This window comes from Lynx rufus, unplaced genomic scaffold, assembly GCF_022079265.1.
Source record: "Lynx rufus isolate CCGP_SWC_20201006 ecotype Redwood Valley unplaced genomic scaffold, mLynRuf1.p SCAF_7, whole genome shotgun sequence".
Classification (NCBI taxonomy): domain Eukaryota; kingdom Metazoa; phylum Chordata; class Mammalia; order Carnivora; family Felidae; genus Lynx; species Lynx rufus.
In genome coordinates this window covers 61539515-61557293 of record NW_025814889.1, presented here as the reverse complement: position 1 = coordinate 61557293, position 17779 = coordinate 61539515, and the positions used below count along the sequence as shown (strand labels likewise).

The 17779-nt window shown below is 33.0% G+C and overlaps 1 protein-coding gene across 4 annotated transcripts in view; it reads right to left on the bottom strand.

Moving 5' to 3' along the window:
• The window catches only part of CCDC91 (coiled-coil domain containing 91), a 351169-nt gene that overhangs the window by 163845 nt on the left and 169545 nt on the right, over positions 1-17779 (bottom strand). For all 4 annotated transcript variants that reach the window (XM_047065633.1, XM_047065636.1, XM_047065634.1 and 1 more), the window contains one exon: positions 5233-5310. In XM_047065633.1, the coding sequence (XP_046921589.1) occupies positions 5233-5310 (78 nt within the window). The remainder of the gene's footprint in view (positions 1-5232; positions 5311-17779) is intronic.

Here is a 17779-nt window from a genome sequence, read left to right as displayed (position 1 = left end):
TGATCACTACTGACTACATCAGGTTCTTAGAAATCAGAGTGAAAAATGGAGAAAATGTACTATAGTTTTTGAAATACAAATGTAAACTGGCTCCAAATGATTTTGATAGTTTCAAATCTTGCAATCAAACTCCAAATAATCCCAAGCCTTATCATAGAATAGACTGTAGAAGTAAATAAATTTGCATTACTTCTTAAAAAATAAATAAATAAATAAATAAATAACACCATTAATTGTGTTGTCTTTTTTTCCAGTTCAAATCAAGTGTAAAACCCTTACTTTTCCTTATGTCTATTACTCTCCCATGTTGATGATATAATTTTCTTAAAATTTCCCTTTACATACATTAAAGTCACACCGGACAATGTTATATATATTTTTTAATTTAACAAACATAATTTTAAAAACTTAAAAAAAGAAAGTCTATTGCATTAACCCACAGTCTTGTCCTTTCCTTTGTTTTTTACCTAATGTTCCAAAATTCCTTCCTTTATCGTTGCCTTTTGCTTGGATAATTTCCTTAGCCATTTTTTTAGAGTAGGTCTCCTCTGACAAATTCTCTTAGTTTTCTTTCAAATGGGAACATCTTGGTTTCTTCCTTTCATTTCAGAAGTGTATTTGCACCGGATATATAATCTGGATTGACAGTTATTTTATTTCAATACTGTTCTATTTCCTTCTGGTCTCTATGGTTCCAGATGAAAAACTGCTAGAATAATACATGAATTCAGCAAAGTTGCAGGATATAAAATCAATGTCCAAAAATCAGTTGCCTTTCAGAACACCAATAATGAAGCAGCAGAAAGAGAAATCAAGGAATCAATCCCATTTACAACTGCATGAAAAACCTTAAGATGCCTAGGAATAAAGCTAACCAAAGAGGTAAAAGATCTGTATACTGAAAACTATAGAAAGCTTATGAAAGATATTGAAGAAAGCACAACGAAATGGAAAAACATTCCAAGCTTATGGATTGGAAGAACAAGTATTATTAAAATCTCTATACTACCCAAAACAATGTACACATTCAATGCAATCCCTACCAAAATAACACCAGTATTCTTCACAGAGCTAGAACAAGCAATCCTAAAATTTGTATGGAACCAGAAAAGACCCCAAATAGCCAAAGCAATCTTGAAAAAGAAAACCAAAGCTGGAGGCATCACAATCCCAGACTTCAAGATGTATTACAAAGCTGTAATCATCAAGACAGTATGGTATTGGCACAAAAACAGACACTCAGATCAATGGAACAAAACAGAGAACCCAGAAATAGACCCACAGATGTATGGCCAATGAATTTTTGACAAAGCAGGAAATAATATCCAACAGAAAAAAGACAAGTCTTTTCAGTAAAGGGTATTGGGAAAACTGGACAGAAACATGCAGAAGAATGAACCTGGACCACTTTCTTACACCATACATAAAATAAATTTAATGTGAATGAAAGACCTAAATTTAAACAAGAAACCATCAAAAGCCTTGAGGAGAAAACTGGCAACAACCTCTTTGATCTCAGCCGCAGCAATTTCTTACTAGACATGTCTCCAGAGGCAAGGGAAATAAAAGCAAAAATGAACTACTGGTACCTCATCAAGATGAAAAGCTTCTGCACAAAAAAGGAAACAATCAACAAAACTAAAAGGCAACTTACTGAATGGGAGAAGATATTTGCAAATGACATAATGAATAAAGGGTTGGTATCCAAAATCTACAAATAACTAATCAAACTCAACACCCATAAAACAAATAATCAAGTAAAGAAATGGGCAGAAGACATAAATAGACACTTTTCCAAAGAAGACATCCATATGGCTAACAGACACATGAAAAGATGCTCACATGATTCATCATCAGGGAAATACAAATCAAAACCACAATGAGATACCATATCATACCTGTCAGAATGGCTAAAATGAACAACTCAGGAAACAACAGATATTAGTGAGGATGTGGAGAAAGGGGAATGCTTTTGCACTGCTGGTGGGAATGAAAACTGGTGCAGCCACTCTGGAAAACAGTGTGGAGGTTCCTCAAAAATTAAAAATAGATCTACCCTATGATCCAGCAATAGCACTGCTAGGAATTTACCTAAGGGATACAGGAGTGCTGATGCATAGGGGCACTTGTACCCCAATGTTTATAGCAGCACTTTCAACAATAGTCAAATTATGGAAAGAGCCTAAATGTTCGTCAACTGATGAATGGATAAAGAAGTTGGTTTATATACACAATGGTATACTACTTGGCAATGAGAAAGAATGAAATATGGTCTTTTGTAGCAATGTGGATGGAACTGGAGAGTGTTATGCTAAGTGAAAGAAGTCAGGCAGAGAAAGATAGATACTGTATGTTTTCACTCATATGAGGATCCTGAGAAACTTAACAGAAGATCAAGGGGGAGGGGAAGGGGGAAAAAAAAGTTACAGAGAGCGAAGGAGGCAAACCATAAGAGACTCTTGAATACTGAGAACAAACTGAGGGTTGATGGGGGGTGGGAGAGAGGGGAACATGGGTGATGGGCATTGTGGAGGGCACCTGTTGGGGTGAGCACTGGGTGTTGGATGGAAACCAATTTGACAATAAATTACATAAAAAAAAAAAATTAAAAATAGAGCTACCCTATGACCCAGCAATTGCACTACTAGGTATTTATCTGAACGACACAAAAATGCTGTTTCAGAGGGACACATGCACCCCAATGTATATAGTAGCCAAATTATGGAAAGAGCCCAAATATCCATTGACTGATGAATGGATAAAGAAGATGTGGTTTTTATATATAATAGATATTACTCAGCAATCAAAAAGAATGAAATCTTGCCATTTGCAACAACGTGGATGGAACCAGAATGTATTATGCTAAGTGAAATAAGTAAGTCAGAGAAAGACAAATATCTCATGATTTCATCCATATGTGGAATTTAAGAAACAAAACAGATGAAAATAGGGGAAAGAAAGGAAAAATAAGATAAAAACAGAGAGGGAGGAAAACCATAAGAGACTTTTAAATACAGGGAACAAACTGGGATTTTCTCTCTCTCTCTCTCTCTCTCTCTCTCTCTCTTTCTCTCTCTGTCCCTCCCCTGCTCATGCTCTTTCTCTTTCAAAATAAATCAATAAACATAAAAAAACCCAAGAATTCAATACATAATAAACTTGCTTTCAGAAAATGAAATATGTGGAGCTAGAATCAAAAAGGATTTAAAATATCAAACACTGAGCTGTTCATAAAAAGACAAGTGTAAACTAAACGCAATGTAAATGTTTTCAAAATATTTAATTTAGAATTCATAAATAAAAATAAGTAAAATGTAATTTCACCTGAGAATATATCACTTAATACACTAAGAAAATTATATAAATTCCAGTATTTTAATTCTTCCCACCCTTAGCCATCAGGGAAAAAAAAAGATGATAGTTCAAAATAGATCCTATAGTTTTACCCAACTCAAAGCTGGTTTATATTAGAAGGACTAAAAATTCACTATTATATAAAAAAAAAAAGAGTCAGTAATCACAGCTGCAAAAACTTGACTGTCTCAATGATGGCACCAGTTTCTACTTTGGGTGTGGTCACAAAAATCACCTTTCATGTCCCAAGACATAACTAACTAGACTATTTACCTTGAGTTTAAAAAAAAAAAAAAACAAACAAGTGCTTTCAGTTAAAATAATTCTGGATCTACTTCTTTTTCTACTTTTATTCAAATGACTTGTTACAAGAAGCTTTTTTGAAAATAAATTATTACCTAACTAAAATGACATTGTTCCTACCAAATCCAATGATGAAGGTTAATCAATAATAAAAAATTTCTGTATTTCACATGTGGTAGAAGGATTTAAAAAAAATTGATGTAGTAATGAACAAACGAACAGAAAACGAAATGCTTGCCTATACAGGTAGAGTTAATTATGGTATACATATAGTGTGGAACACTATTGTATGAAAAAATAAAGTTGATACATACTGATACTAAAATATTTCCAAGTCATGGTGAATAAACACAGAAACAAAAGAAGAGACTGAGTGGAATAACATTTTCTGTAAAACCAAATAAAAAAAATTATATAACATGATATTATATACAGTATATATACTTATGTGTATGTATATATATGTATATATGTATATATAAGTACATATATACATATATATACATATATATACACACATATATATATATGTGTATATATATATATATGGTATAGTATATATACTTACGAAAAAATGGAGAAAAACCTTTAGAAAGATACACATCAAACACTAACAGTGGTTACCTCTGGGAGAATTGTTTGAATTTGATTTCAACAAGAACACATTCCTCATGACACAACATGAAATTTAGGGGGAAAAAGATTATTTTTGATAAGTTATTACAACACCAATAAGAGAAAATTAGGTTCACAGTATTAGTTCTTGACGCAAAGTGAACTAGGAGGCAAATTTACATCCATCAGACACAACTAATGCACAAACTCTTTAAACTTCAGGTCATCTTGAAAGTTTGCAACATACCAGTCCTCAGTTTGCTTTAAATGAATAAGCTTATGCAGACCCAGAATCAGAGAGTAATATTGTATATGTCCCTGATGCTGACATTATCATGATTTCTGTAACAATATTCACAACAATATTTTTAAAGTTTATTTATTTATTTGAGAGAGAGAGAGAGCAGGGGGGGGCAGGGAAAGGGAGAGAGAGAATCCCAAGCAGGCTTCCATGCTGTCAGTGCAGAGCCCAACACGGGGCTTGATCTCAGGAACCATGAGATGATGATCTGAGCTGAGATCAAGAGTTGGATACTTAACTGACTGTTCCACCCAGGTGCCCCACGACATTTTTTTTCTTAATCTCCTTCACCCACAATATCTATCAGGTTTATATCATGCCTTTTTTTTTCTAAAAGAGGTAGAACCACAGCAAAGAAAAAATCTAATCTAGCAATTAATTCTACAGTATTTTGTTCTTGAATTTCTTCAGCTTCAGATTCTATATTCTTAAAAAATTCCACAACTTCTCAAATGCAGAGCAACATCTATCTAGCATTACCTTTGTAATCTACTAAGTATGTTTTCAATTAACACATCAGTCAATTGAAAGGAATTGTATACCAAAATAAGACTACTGTAATTTTATAATTTGTGTATGTTTGCATATGCCTATGTGTATAAATTTTTTATAAAAGTATGCTAAAGTTTAAAAAAGAAAACAGACTCCCAAATCTCTACCTTATATTCATCCACAATAATGCTGAGAGCTTCATGACCAGCTTTCCTCATGTCTTCCAATTCTTGTTTATGCTTGTCCTGAAAAACAAAAACAAAAAAATAAACCATGATTTGTTCTTTCGTTTATAAACTAAAACCACTGACTTTTGCATTCATGAATGACTGAGTGGTTTGTGGCACATCAATGCTTTGGCTAAAAAAGAGAAAAAATAAACTTCTGTGTAAAAGTATTAGGGAGGACTGAAACAATGAAAACTTACAGCGAAACAATAACTGAGAGAGGAAAACCATACTCAGAAATGAGAAAACATAATGCAATGGCATTGTCTCTTGGAACATTTGGCAATTCTGGACTTGAATCAAGAGACAGGAAGGCCTGTGTTACTTCAATGAGCTTGGGCCTCTACATATTTTTTATTACTTCTCCAGTAATATATGTATACCAGTAGTTTAATACATAACAAAGTTGGAGAACCACTGGATTAGGGTGATCACCTCCCCATTCTACCTTCTTAGGAAAGGAAAGGATGAACTCTCTTTGGAGAATGTTAATATCCTACAAAGACTTTCTAATTTTTCAAACACTCTGAATAGCTTTCAATACAAAAGTATCAGAGAGATGACAACAGATGAGACCAAAACACAGAAAACACAAAGACCAAAGGAATAGGCCCATGGAGGATTTATATATTAGCTATCAAAGAGTTTAAAACATCTATGATTCATATGTTCAAGAAAATAGAGGAGAAATAAAGAAAATTGATAGGATACAGATTTTCAACAGAGAACTGGAATTCATGAAATAGATATTTTACAGCTGAGAAATATGCACTATTAGTAACTCAAAAGATGAGGTAAACAGTAAATGAAACACAGCAGAAAGGAGGATTATAGACCTAAAAGATGGGGCGGGGGAAGAGACTACAATAAAAAGAGAGGAAAAAACTAAGGAAAACACAAAATACAAAACAAAACAAAAAATACAAAAAAAAAAAAAAAAAAAAACACACCAAAAAATGAAAGCATTTAAAACAACATGGGACAGCGTAAAAAGATTAAATAGACATGTAACAAAAGAGAATCTTTAAAAAAATAATCCAAATTAAGAAAAAAAGGGAAATGCAGTATGATAAAAATAAAATGAGAAAAATTAAAAAATGCGAATTTCCAACATCATACATGAATTAAGATATTACATTTACCTACATATACTTCTTTTAAAAAACATTAAGATACTATACAATATTTCAAAAATAAAATTTTAGATAAAATTTAAAATCTCCTAGGAAAAAGCACAACTTATCAAAATTTTTAAAAAGATGAAATAAAAAATCTGAATAGTCCTATATACCTAAGAGAAACTGATGTTTCATTAATGTAAAAAAACAAACAAAAAACTTCTGACCAAGAATTTCTAAGCCGAGATTACTTAACAGGTGATTTTAATAAACATTTAAGAAAGAAGTAACAGGGGTGCCTGGTGGCTCAGTCGGTTGAGTCCGATTTTGGCTCAGGTCATGATCTCATGATTCATGGGTTCCAGCCCCGCATCGGACTCTGTGCTGCTAGCTCAGAGCCTGAAGCCTACTTTGGATTTTGGGTCTTCCTCTCTCTGACCCTCCCCTGCTCATGCTCTGTCTCTCTCTCTTGCAAAAATAAATAAACATTAAATAATTTTTTTAGTAAAAAAAAAATTAAAAAGAAAGAAGTAACAAATCTTACACAAACACGAACTCTTCCAGAGAATAGGAAATGAAGCAATACTTCCCCACATATTTTATTAGGACAGTATATCCCTTATACTAAACTCTGCAAAAATATTTAAAAGAAAATAAAATTATGAACCATTCTTTTATGAATACAGAAATTCTAAACAAAGATTAAAATTCTAAACAAAGTATAAGCTAATTGAGTCTAGCAATATATTACTAGAATAACACATGTCAACCAAGTGGGATTTATTTTAAGAATATCAGGTTGGGAGAAGTGACATACAGAATTTCAGGTTTGAATCACAAAAACCTCCCACACAGTCTTCCACACATTGCCTTTCTTCCCCTACTTGCTGCTGGATGTGAATGCCCAAGATGACAATGAAAGCCAGGTTCTGCAGATGGCACAGCCTCTGCCAGCTTGTAACCCTGAATGACTGCATCATCACCCTGATGGACTCTGAGAGAAAATTAAACTTCAACTATATTTAGAATGAAAGATAATGCCAATAATTTTTGTCCATTTACTGCTGCCACTTGCTCATTCATCATCTCCCCTCATGTATTATACCTTACTGATTTAACAGGTTCTCTTTCATTATTAACATCTAATCCCCCTTTCCGGTACATCCCTTTATATACCTCAGTGTGACTAAATCACTATTTCCCAAAACTGCCTAAACGCTAAGAATCACCAGAGGCACTTGTTATAAATACAGACTTTTGTTGCTACAATTATCAATCTATGGCTCAGCAATCTTTCTGAAGTCATTTTTCCATCTCTATGAGAGTTATTTTACTAAACACTAATAATAGTCCAATTACTTGGTTAAGCAAGTGATACACTATTTACACTAAAAACAAGCAAATAAATAAGAGTATCACTACCAACTCATCACTTTGGATCTCCCATTCATGTCAAGATATCTCACAAATAATATGTGACTGTTTCATACAAGGACTTAGGAAGGACAAAAAGCATCAATCCATGTGCTAAATATTAACACAGATTTTTCTCTTTTCAAGATAAAAAAAATGTAAATAGTAATAGGTATTCTGACATCTTCTTTCCATATCATAGTGGATCATCTCAGGCAATTCTTGGGATGCTTATGTTCCACCTTCAGGCCAAGGATTTAGAAGAAGCTCATACAAAATAGGCAACTATGGTCAAACTATGGACATGAACAGCATATATTAACATATTAAACTTCGGACAAACCGAGAAGGAATTATGTTGAACTTTACCAAAACCAGCATTTTCCAAACTTAACTAATAAAATAAAAATTTACTTTTTTTCTCTCTTGACAATACCTATTACTAACTAGTCTCTTCAGTTTAAAATTCAGAAAACTGGGAACCAAAAAAGTCAAAAGCCTTAGCAGTTAATTGGTCTGAGCAAAGCAAATTACCCTAGATCCACGAAGTAAAACTGAGAAGGTATTCTACTTTCACCTAATTAATTACAAATTAAAGATGAATATGAACCATTTCAATTATCAGGTTTGATAATTCAATAACTATAGTCCTGAATAATGACACAAATCATTAATTTAAAAAAGTACTGATGTGCTTTAAAAAAGCACAGAGTACAATGTACTGAGCAATTCATATAAAAGGTATTTTCTTGAGAGACATAAGTAACCAAAATGTTCTATGACATTACATTTTAAATCACAATGAACATTTTATCCATGGCTGTATCTTCTAGAGAGAAGGAATTATCTGGATTATGCTGACAATTCTCATTACTGACATAGTGGGTTTTGATAATCATTTTACATATCAGAACTAAAATTTTGACTATTATATTCAATATGTACTTCATAATTTTTAAATGATATGGAGATATTCAGTAATATTCATCATAAAGTAGAAAATGTAGATTCTCCCAAGTACTATGAATATACAGTTACTGATGACCTAAAATTTTCCCAGATGCCATTGTTTCATACCAAATTTTCTCAGTAAGCATCATATTTAATTTATACAATTACTAAGTGCCAGACTGCTGACTTTGGGAATAAAAAGATGATGAAAAATATAATAGTTATTTTCAGTCTGACAACATAAAAGATTGAGTAACAGTGTTAGATTAATCCAAAGCCAGATAAAGACTATACAAGAAAAGTACAAAACAATGTGCCTTATAAATATAGATGTAAAACTCTTCAATAAAATAGCAGCAAACAGAATCCAACAGCATTTTAAAAGGATTGTGCATGAAGGACCATGTGGAATTTATCTCATGAATGCCAAGGTGGTTCAACATACAAAATGCAATCCATTTAATATACCATATTAAAAAAAGGAAAAAAAAAACACACATGACCATCTCAGTATGCAAAAAAACAGTCACAAGATCAAACATGTATTCTTGATAAAATAGTGAACAAACTAAAAATAGGAAGCAACATCCTCAACCTATCTGATAAGAGGCATCTGTGCTAACATCATACTATTGGCAAGAGACTAAAAGCCTTTCCCTTAACATCAGAAACAAGATAAGGATGTCCACTCCTAACACTTCTATTTTACACTGTACAAGGCATTAGGCAAGAAAAATAAATAAAATATAAATAAAAGGTACCCTAAGAAAATACTAGATTAGATGAAGAAATGCAACCATTCCTATTTTCAGAAGACATGTTTTTATATATACTAGGAACTACAGAATTATTAGATCCAATAAACAATAACTATTAGGCCTAATAAACAGGTTCAGCAAAGTTATAAGATAAAAGGTCAACACAAAAATCATGTGTATTTCTACACATTTGCAATTCCAAACATGAAATCAAGAAAAAAATTCTATTTACAATATCATGGAAAAAGTACCTAGGAATAAATTTTACCAAAGAAATACAAAACTTTTACATTAAAAACTACAAAAAAATTGTAGAAACTTAGTAAGTGGAAAGATATCCTGTGTTACTGGAATGGAAGACATAATGTGTTGTGACTAATCTCCAAATTTATCTATAGATTCAGTACAATCCCTACCAAAATTCTAGTGGCTTTATTTTACAGAAACAGACAAGCTGATCCTAAAATTCACATAGAATTGCAAGGGATTATGAGTAGCTAAAACAATTTCGAAAAGATGAGCAAAGTTGGAGGGTTTGTGTTTTCCATTTCAAAACTCAGCACAAAGCTTCAGTAACCAAACAGTGTGGTACTAGTATAAGGACAGGGATTTAGTTCAATGGAAAAATAGAAATGAAAGACCCAAAATAAGTGTATATGTCTATAATCAACTAATTTTTACAAAGTAACAAGGGCAATTCAATAGCAAAGAAATAATCTTATCAACAGATGATGGTGGGACAATTGAATCCACACAAAAAGTAATAAATCTGGAACCCCACTTCAATGATATATAAAAATTAACTAAAAATGGATAAATCCCTGAATATAAGAGCTAAAACAAACTCCTGAAGGAAAAATAGGTGCGTATCTTTGTAATCTTGGATTAGGCAATGGTTTCTGAAAATAAGTCACCATGAGCACAAGCAAATAAGAAAAAAAAAACACATCAATTAGATTTCATCAAAATTTAAAGCTTTTGTGAATCAAAGGACACTAATAAGAAGGCAAAAAGGCAACCCGCTTCATATTTGCAAATAATATATTTGATAAAGTTCTAATATCCAGAATATATAAAAACAAGTCTCATAACTCAGCAACAAAAAGATAGACAAACTTTAAAATGGGTAAAAAACTAAATAGATATTTCTCCAAAGACACAAATGCCCAACATCATTAGCTATTATGGAAATTCAAGTTAAAACCATTCATATCCACTAGGATAGCTGTAACACAAAACAAAGGAAGTGTCAGCAAGGAAGCGAAGAAACTGAAACAGTCACACATTGCTGGTGAAAATGCAAAATGGTGCATCCATTATGCAAAAGAGTATAGCAGTTCCTCAAAAAATTAAATACAGGGTTACCAAATATCCCAGAAATTTCACCCCTAGTTATACACCCAAGGGCAGTGAAAACATACATTCGCACAAAAACTTGTACACAAACGTTCATCATGACATAATTAATAATAGCCAAAAGGCAGAAACAATGCAAATGACACCAATGGGCTGGATAAACTGCAGAATTATCCATGCAATAGAATATTATTCACCCACAAGTGGAATGAAGTACTCATACTTGCTATAACATGGCTAAACCTTGAAAACATTATGCTAAATGGAAATACTCAAACACAAAAAGCCATATATTGCATGATTCCATTTTATATGAAATGTCTAAAATAGGCAAACCCAGAGACAGAAAGTAGATTAGCAGTTGCTGGGTGCTGCAGGAGGGGGAATGAGGGGTAACTGCATAAGGGGTTTCTTCTTGAGGTGATAAAAATGTCTGGCAGTAGATATTAGTGACTATTTAACAATATTGTGAATATACTAAAAACCACTGAATTACATACTTTAAAATGACTTAAATGATGAATATTATATAATGTGAATTTTATGTTAATTAAAAAATTGATGAAAGAAAAAAATAGTATGTTTATGTCATTTTAATTTCTAAGCTGGGTGGTGTTTTATTTCTTTGATTTTGTATTCATTTATAATTTTGTTTCATTTTTATCAGAGATGCTGGTTTTATTATTTTATTTTTTGGAATACATTAAAGTGTCAGGAAGATTCCTTATAAAAAGACCATTAGAATAACATTCTTTAAGTTTTTGAATGTTGAGAACCATTTGCATCTTTTAAAACTGAACATTAGTTAGCCGTACATAAATCCTCAACTCACATCTTCTTCCCTTGAGTATTTTAATTGTGTTATATTATTTTTTGGCATGAAATTTGCTTTTTAAAAGTCTCAGGTGGATGTAATTTCATTTACCTTACATTTTGGTTGCCTAAAATTTATTTTCCAAACTGGGTGACTTTTGAGAGCACAGGGGTTAGTATTAATAATAATATAAGAATAATAAGCATAAATATGAACTGTCCTGGGCAAAATTTTTAAAAGCAGAAGTGATTATAATTAAATATCTGAAATGTTCTTTTGAAAGTTACTTTCTTTGAAGTCACTAGAATATTTCTCACAATCGACTATCTGGGTCTATTCTCCAGATATGCATGTATACTTTCAGAATCTAAGGTGCTAGTCTTCTTTTATTTCCTGAAAGTTTGATTAATTTTGTTTCTTCATATACTTGTTTCACGTCTTCAGTTTTTCTTCTTCAGGAACTGCAGTTATACACATACTGGGTCCGTTTTGCTTATTTCTTATAATTATTCCTTTCTCTCAAATCCTTTCTTCATTTATTTGATATTTCTTTTTTCTTCGTTCCATCTTTTATTTTTCTTTCTTCCTACAGCGCTGCACTCATTGTGTTATTCTTTCAAGCTTAGTCCTCATTTTGTGAGTTTTTTTTTTTAATTTTACTTCTCTTCTTGTGTTTGTCAGTTATCTCTTCTTATTTAACTGTTATCTTTTCTCATTTCTGAACCATTCTACTTCTGATTTATGCTATTCTTCAAAATGCTTCTATCTTTGTACACGGTCTCACCACAGTCCTTTTCTCTTACCCATGTTCCAACTGACTTTTAGGAAGAGGTTCCTGAATAAGGAATGAAATGGACCTGAACAACCTCCCTAGCCTTATAATTCTAGGGCTTCCTCTTCTACTGTTATTACAAGGTAATAAAATGTGCATGCATGAGTGCATAAGTGCGTGTGGTGTGTGTGTGTGTGTGTGTGTGTGTGTGTGTGTGTGTGTGTGTGTTTATAATCAGGGTAGCCACTTCTCCTGTACTTTCTGATATCTGCTTTCTCTGAGCCCCTCCTCTACCCGTACCTGAACATTCTCCTTCCTTTAGTGTGTTGTGCTACTCCTTACCATTTCCCTTCACCATGCACCTCCGTACTTCAAGAAGGGTGCTTTCACCAGGTATTTAGTTCCAAGAGAAATGAGGGCTCAGAGCACTCTTACAGTTTCAAGTGCTATCCTCAGACCTGTCTTCTAAGTCCTCTACTCTGTTGGCAATGGTTCTTCTGGGGCAGCAATTTCTGTCTGGATCACTAAGCACTTGGGACCATCCTAAACCCTCTTTATATTCCGCTCTGTTACTCTAGCACAGATGTGATAGACATATATGTCTCATTGTTGTCAATAGTTCAGCTCTATTGCTTAGGCTTTAGAATTCATTCAAACAAGTGCCATCTACTTGTTTTGTTGCTGAATACAGTACTTAAAACTTTTTTTTCTTTAACTATCTTAGTCTAATTTTGCAAGAAAATCTGATAAGATTCAAAAATCCTGCAGTCACTGCTTCAGCCATCATCATGCCAACTCCACCCCTTCCTTCTTGGAATATTTTGTTTACATGGTTCTTTTCCTATCTATTTCTTCTGTCTTTTCACTGCCATAACTTTGAAATGTAGAGGTTCCCTGGGAATCAGATCTCCTCTTTAATTTCTTCAACCTCTAACGGACCTTAAATTAATTTTATTACCTTAAATATTATCTATGTGCAACTCCTTAATTTATATCTCCAACCTTGTTATGGCTGATCCCCAGATATATATATCCGACTATGTATTAAGGTTTTCACATGGATATCTGAAAGAAATCCAAGTTCAATTCAGGAAGATGAAATTTTACTTGCCATTGAATATATGTATCCCAAATGATGCCCTGTATAAAGAAGAGAGGGAGTGGACAGGACTTGAAGGCCAAATATATTTGGGAAGTGAAAAAGAGGTTTCATTCTTCATCAAAGACAGATAATTTTCTATCATAATAAGTATATTAAAAATGTATTTAAAACCTGGGCTTTGAAAAGGAGGTTACTTAATAGACTAACATACATGTCTGTTAAGTGAATGAATGAGATTATGATCAACATTCTTTTCCTGATACAAGCTCAGCATATAAATTCACAAATATTTTTGGGCATGTTTCTTTATCCGTTAAATGAGAGTTGGATTCAATCATTTTCTAAAATACCCTTCCAATTTTCTTCATGCTATTCTATGATACAGTATGCTAAAACTAGACCAATAGACCTCCCTTTGCTTACTTCAAAGTTATTGACCATAATCATACAACCACATTGTAACACAGAAGGCTGCCTAGTTACCAAAAGAAAACACAGGAATAACCAGATAGTCCTACATGGCCTGAAATTTTTATTTCAAGAATATAGAGCCAAAAATTTACAACCTATCTTCAAAGTAGTCAAAACCAAATTTAACCACAATGATAACTTTCTTTCAAAATGTCAAACCCAAAAGCATCACTAGAAAGGGAAGATTCAGGAAAATGCTTTCACCTTAAATAAAATTATAGACTTTTTAAATAAGAAGAGACTTGAAAGGTAAGCCATTCCAATGCAGTCATTTTGTAAATGAGGAAACTGAAGCCTAGACAGGTCAAGTAGTTTGTTCAAGGCCACTTAGTTCTGTAAGGGCAGGGTGAAGACTGAAAGAGATCTGCTGATAGCTCAAAGTTCACTGAAAAATATCCCATCAGAGACTGAACTAACTTGAGTATATTCCCAACTCTTTATCAAAAGATTTGTTTTCTATGTAAAACTCAATAACACACAGACTCATATGCCATAAGTCATGCATTCTGATTAAAGTATGGCACAAACTGGTTACTCTTTGGTAAAACTTGACTTAGTTATTCATTAAATTATTCTGCCAACCAGAAATTTTGGTCTGACAAGAAAGGTGTAAAGTAAGTTGCTTTTCAAAAATTATCAAAAGCACATTCTAAGAATTCTCTACTACCCATAACCACTCCAGATAGTAGCTCCTTGGCAAAATTATTAAATACACATGAGTCTACTACCCTTAATATGCCTGGACATGATAGGTATTGAAAAATTATTTGTTGAATAAGTACATATATAAATAGGAACTATACAATTAACAAATATAAGTACTTCACACACAAAAATGGGGTTTTAGCCCTTTTTTTTTATACTGATGACAAACTCATTTTGGGCATTTGAATCAAGATTTATACAAAAAAAATTTTAAAACTAAGCTTATGGCACAAACTGATAAACTTTTCTCAATTAACATTATATTATTGTTGGCCATTAACAAACCAAGTATAACAACCCATATTAATCACATCTAGTAAATGCACAGTAACAGGATCCTGTGCCACACAGATGGTCAAAAGCCAATATTTGATTGATGTATTTGGAATGACTTACTACAGTACTTAAGAAGAGAGAGAAGAAAGAAACAGAAGGAAGGAATGGAACTTCAAAGACCAATTAACCATTATATTCCACCTATTAGAAAGCAGTTGCTTCTCACCTTCTAAATTCTTTGGCCAGGAGCAAGTCTATAATTAGAGTGAACATAATTTACACAAGGTAATTAGTTAATAATGTCTGATTGAGAAAGGTTTTCCAATATAGGCTTCACCACTTTCTCTGAAGCCACAAGATTACATCCCTTTCATAACAACTAATCAACTATATTGCATAAGGCAGCTATAAACACTTCCAGATATTCCAAAAGGAAATTTGCAGGGCAAGAAATCAAAATAATGATAATGGGATAACAACCAACCAATGCACTGAAAAGGTTCTGACTGAGAAATGGTCAGAACCACAACTAACACACCAAAATCTATAGAATCCAACACACCGAAGTAGCCTAACTATAAATGTCAGAGAAGCACAAATAAGAACAGATAATCCCATATGCATCTACTTTGTCAAAACATAACAAAAATGACAAAACACCATTTCTCCATCTCTCACTGACCCTATAGTTGACAATTACAACAGGACTACTTAATTTCTTTAAAAAAGTAGGCTTCACTGGCATGACATAGCATTATACGATAAGAAGTCTTTCCCAATGAACAAATGCTTCATCTCTTATCTCTTCATTCTACTTCATTTCTTAGTCCCTCTATACAATGAGTAACAAATAACAGCCTATAACAAAATCCTTCAAAATGATACCAAGTCAATCCACAGACGAATTCAAATATTTAGCCAAACATAAAAAAGGAGAAAAAAAAGTAACAAAATCATGTAAGAATCACTTTAAAGGTATAAAGTAGTATTACAAATGGAAATAAAGCACTTTTGCCATAGTAAACTATACCCAGTACTGAAACACATAGGTTAATATATCTGTGCTTTTAGCTTAAGATTCCCAAAATTTTTCAAAGAATTAGTTTTCAACTCTGGACTTAGCCCATTAATGGCTGCCTTAACACACTGTATGGATTTCATCAGCAAACAGATTCCAAAACTATCAGCTTTGCTAAATCCTCTCAATCAAAAACAAGATAACAAAAACTCCTTATGGAAGTTTCCAAACAAATACAATGATGAAGGTATGCAAAGAAACCCACAATTTATTCACACTAGCAAAGAAGTAATTGAATTTTCTATACCCTAACTTACAAAACCATATGTAACAATATTATGTCCATGTCTAAACCAAAACTTGAAGGAAAGGAATTAGCAGTTAGAAAATTAAGAATACATAAGCGGGTCACACCTAATTCATCACTCTGGAGATGAAAACAATTACCAGTGAAATTCATAAAAGAGGATGATACGTTTACAACAGTGCCATTATTGTTGCCATTATCATTTCTCCATTAGCACATCTCTTCTACCAATGGCAATCTGTTCAAGAATTGTCAAATTTTGCACAGCCTGAGAATAATCGCCTCTTGCATAACTCTGGCTAAATTCCTGGCTAATTTGTTGATTGGCCTGGTCCTATTCCAACTGCTACTTCAATGCCACTTTATTATTCGCTCCAATACGAAAGGTATAAACTCCACTCTGCACCAGATTTAAAAGAAATGACTATTTATCATCAACTTTGTTAAAGTTTTGAAAAACAAAGTGCTTTGAGAAGCAGATGAACAAAACTAACTCAAGCCAAGCAGAGGAAAAAAGAAGGAAGCGGAAATGAGGGAAGAGAGATGAAGGAAAAGAGGGAACAAAGGAAGGAGAAAGGCAAGGAGAAAGGAAAGAACAGAAAAGCACATAGTTTGTGATCATAAAAAGGGCTGCACCACTTGTACCAGGATGATTACAACAAATCTTCCCTACTTTGAGAGTACCCAAGAACAATCCTTCGCCAGCCAATGTTTAAAGAAAAGACTTATGCCTTATACATACAATAAATCTACAAACAACATATCAATAAGGATGTGAACCTCTCTAAAACTCTTCCAATTTTTATGACTTTTTTCATTTTAAGCTTACCCTCCAAAGTTTGATTGTATTTTAATTCTGGTAATAGAAAGGGCCCTTCTAATAATACAGCTTCTAAAATATTTAATAGCTTGCTCAAGAGAAGAAAAATGGCTTCACAAGAAAAATCACTATATGTTTTGGTCATTTGTTTTTATATCGTGAGTGTTTCTGTCCACAATATTATAATATACTTTCACAATTTTAAATACACTGAAATTCACCTTCAGTGCTTATCATAGGTGGAAGATAGGCCCTAATCCCTGATATCTGTGAATGTAATAAAATTTGGAAATAGGGTTTTCACTAAGATACAATTAAGCATCATAAGATCAGATCACCTCAGATTTTAGAGTGGGCCCTAAGTACTGTTTAGTTTCCTTCTAAGAGAAAGGAGAGTGAGAGTTGAGGCACAGTGATACAAAGGGGAAAGCCATGTGAAGATAAGGCAGAAATGGGAGTTATGCTGCCACAAGCCAGCAGACACAGGAAGAGTCATGGAAAGATTCTCACCCAGAACCTGTGGAGGGAGAAGAGCCCTGACAACATGTTGATTTTAGACTTAGGACCTCCACAGCTGTGAGAGAATAAATTTCTGCTGTTTCCAGC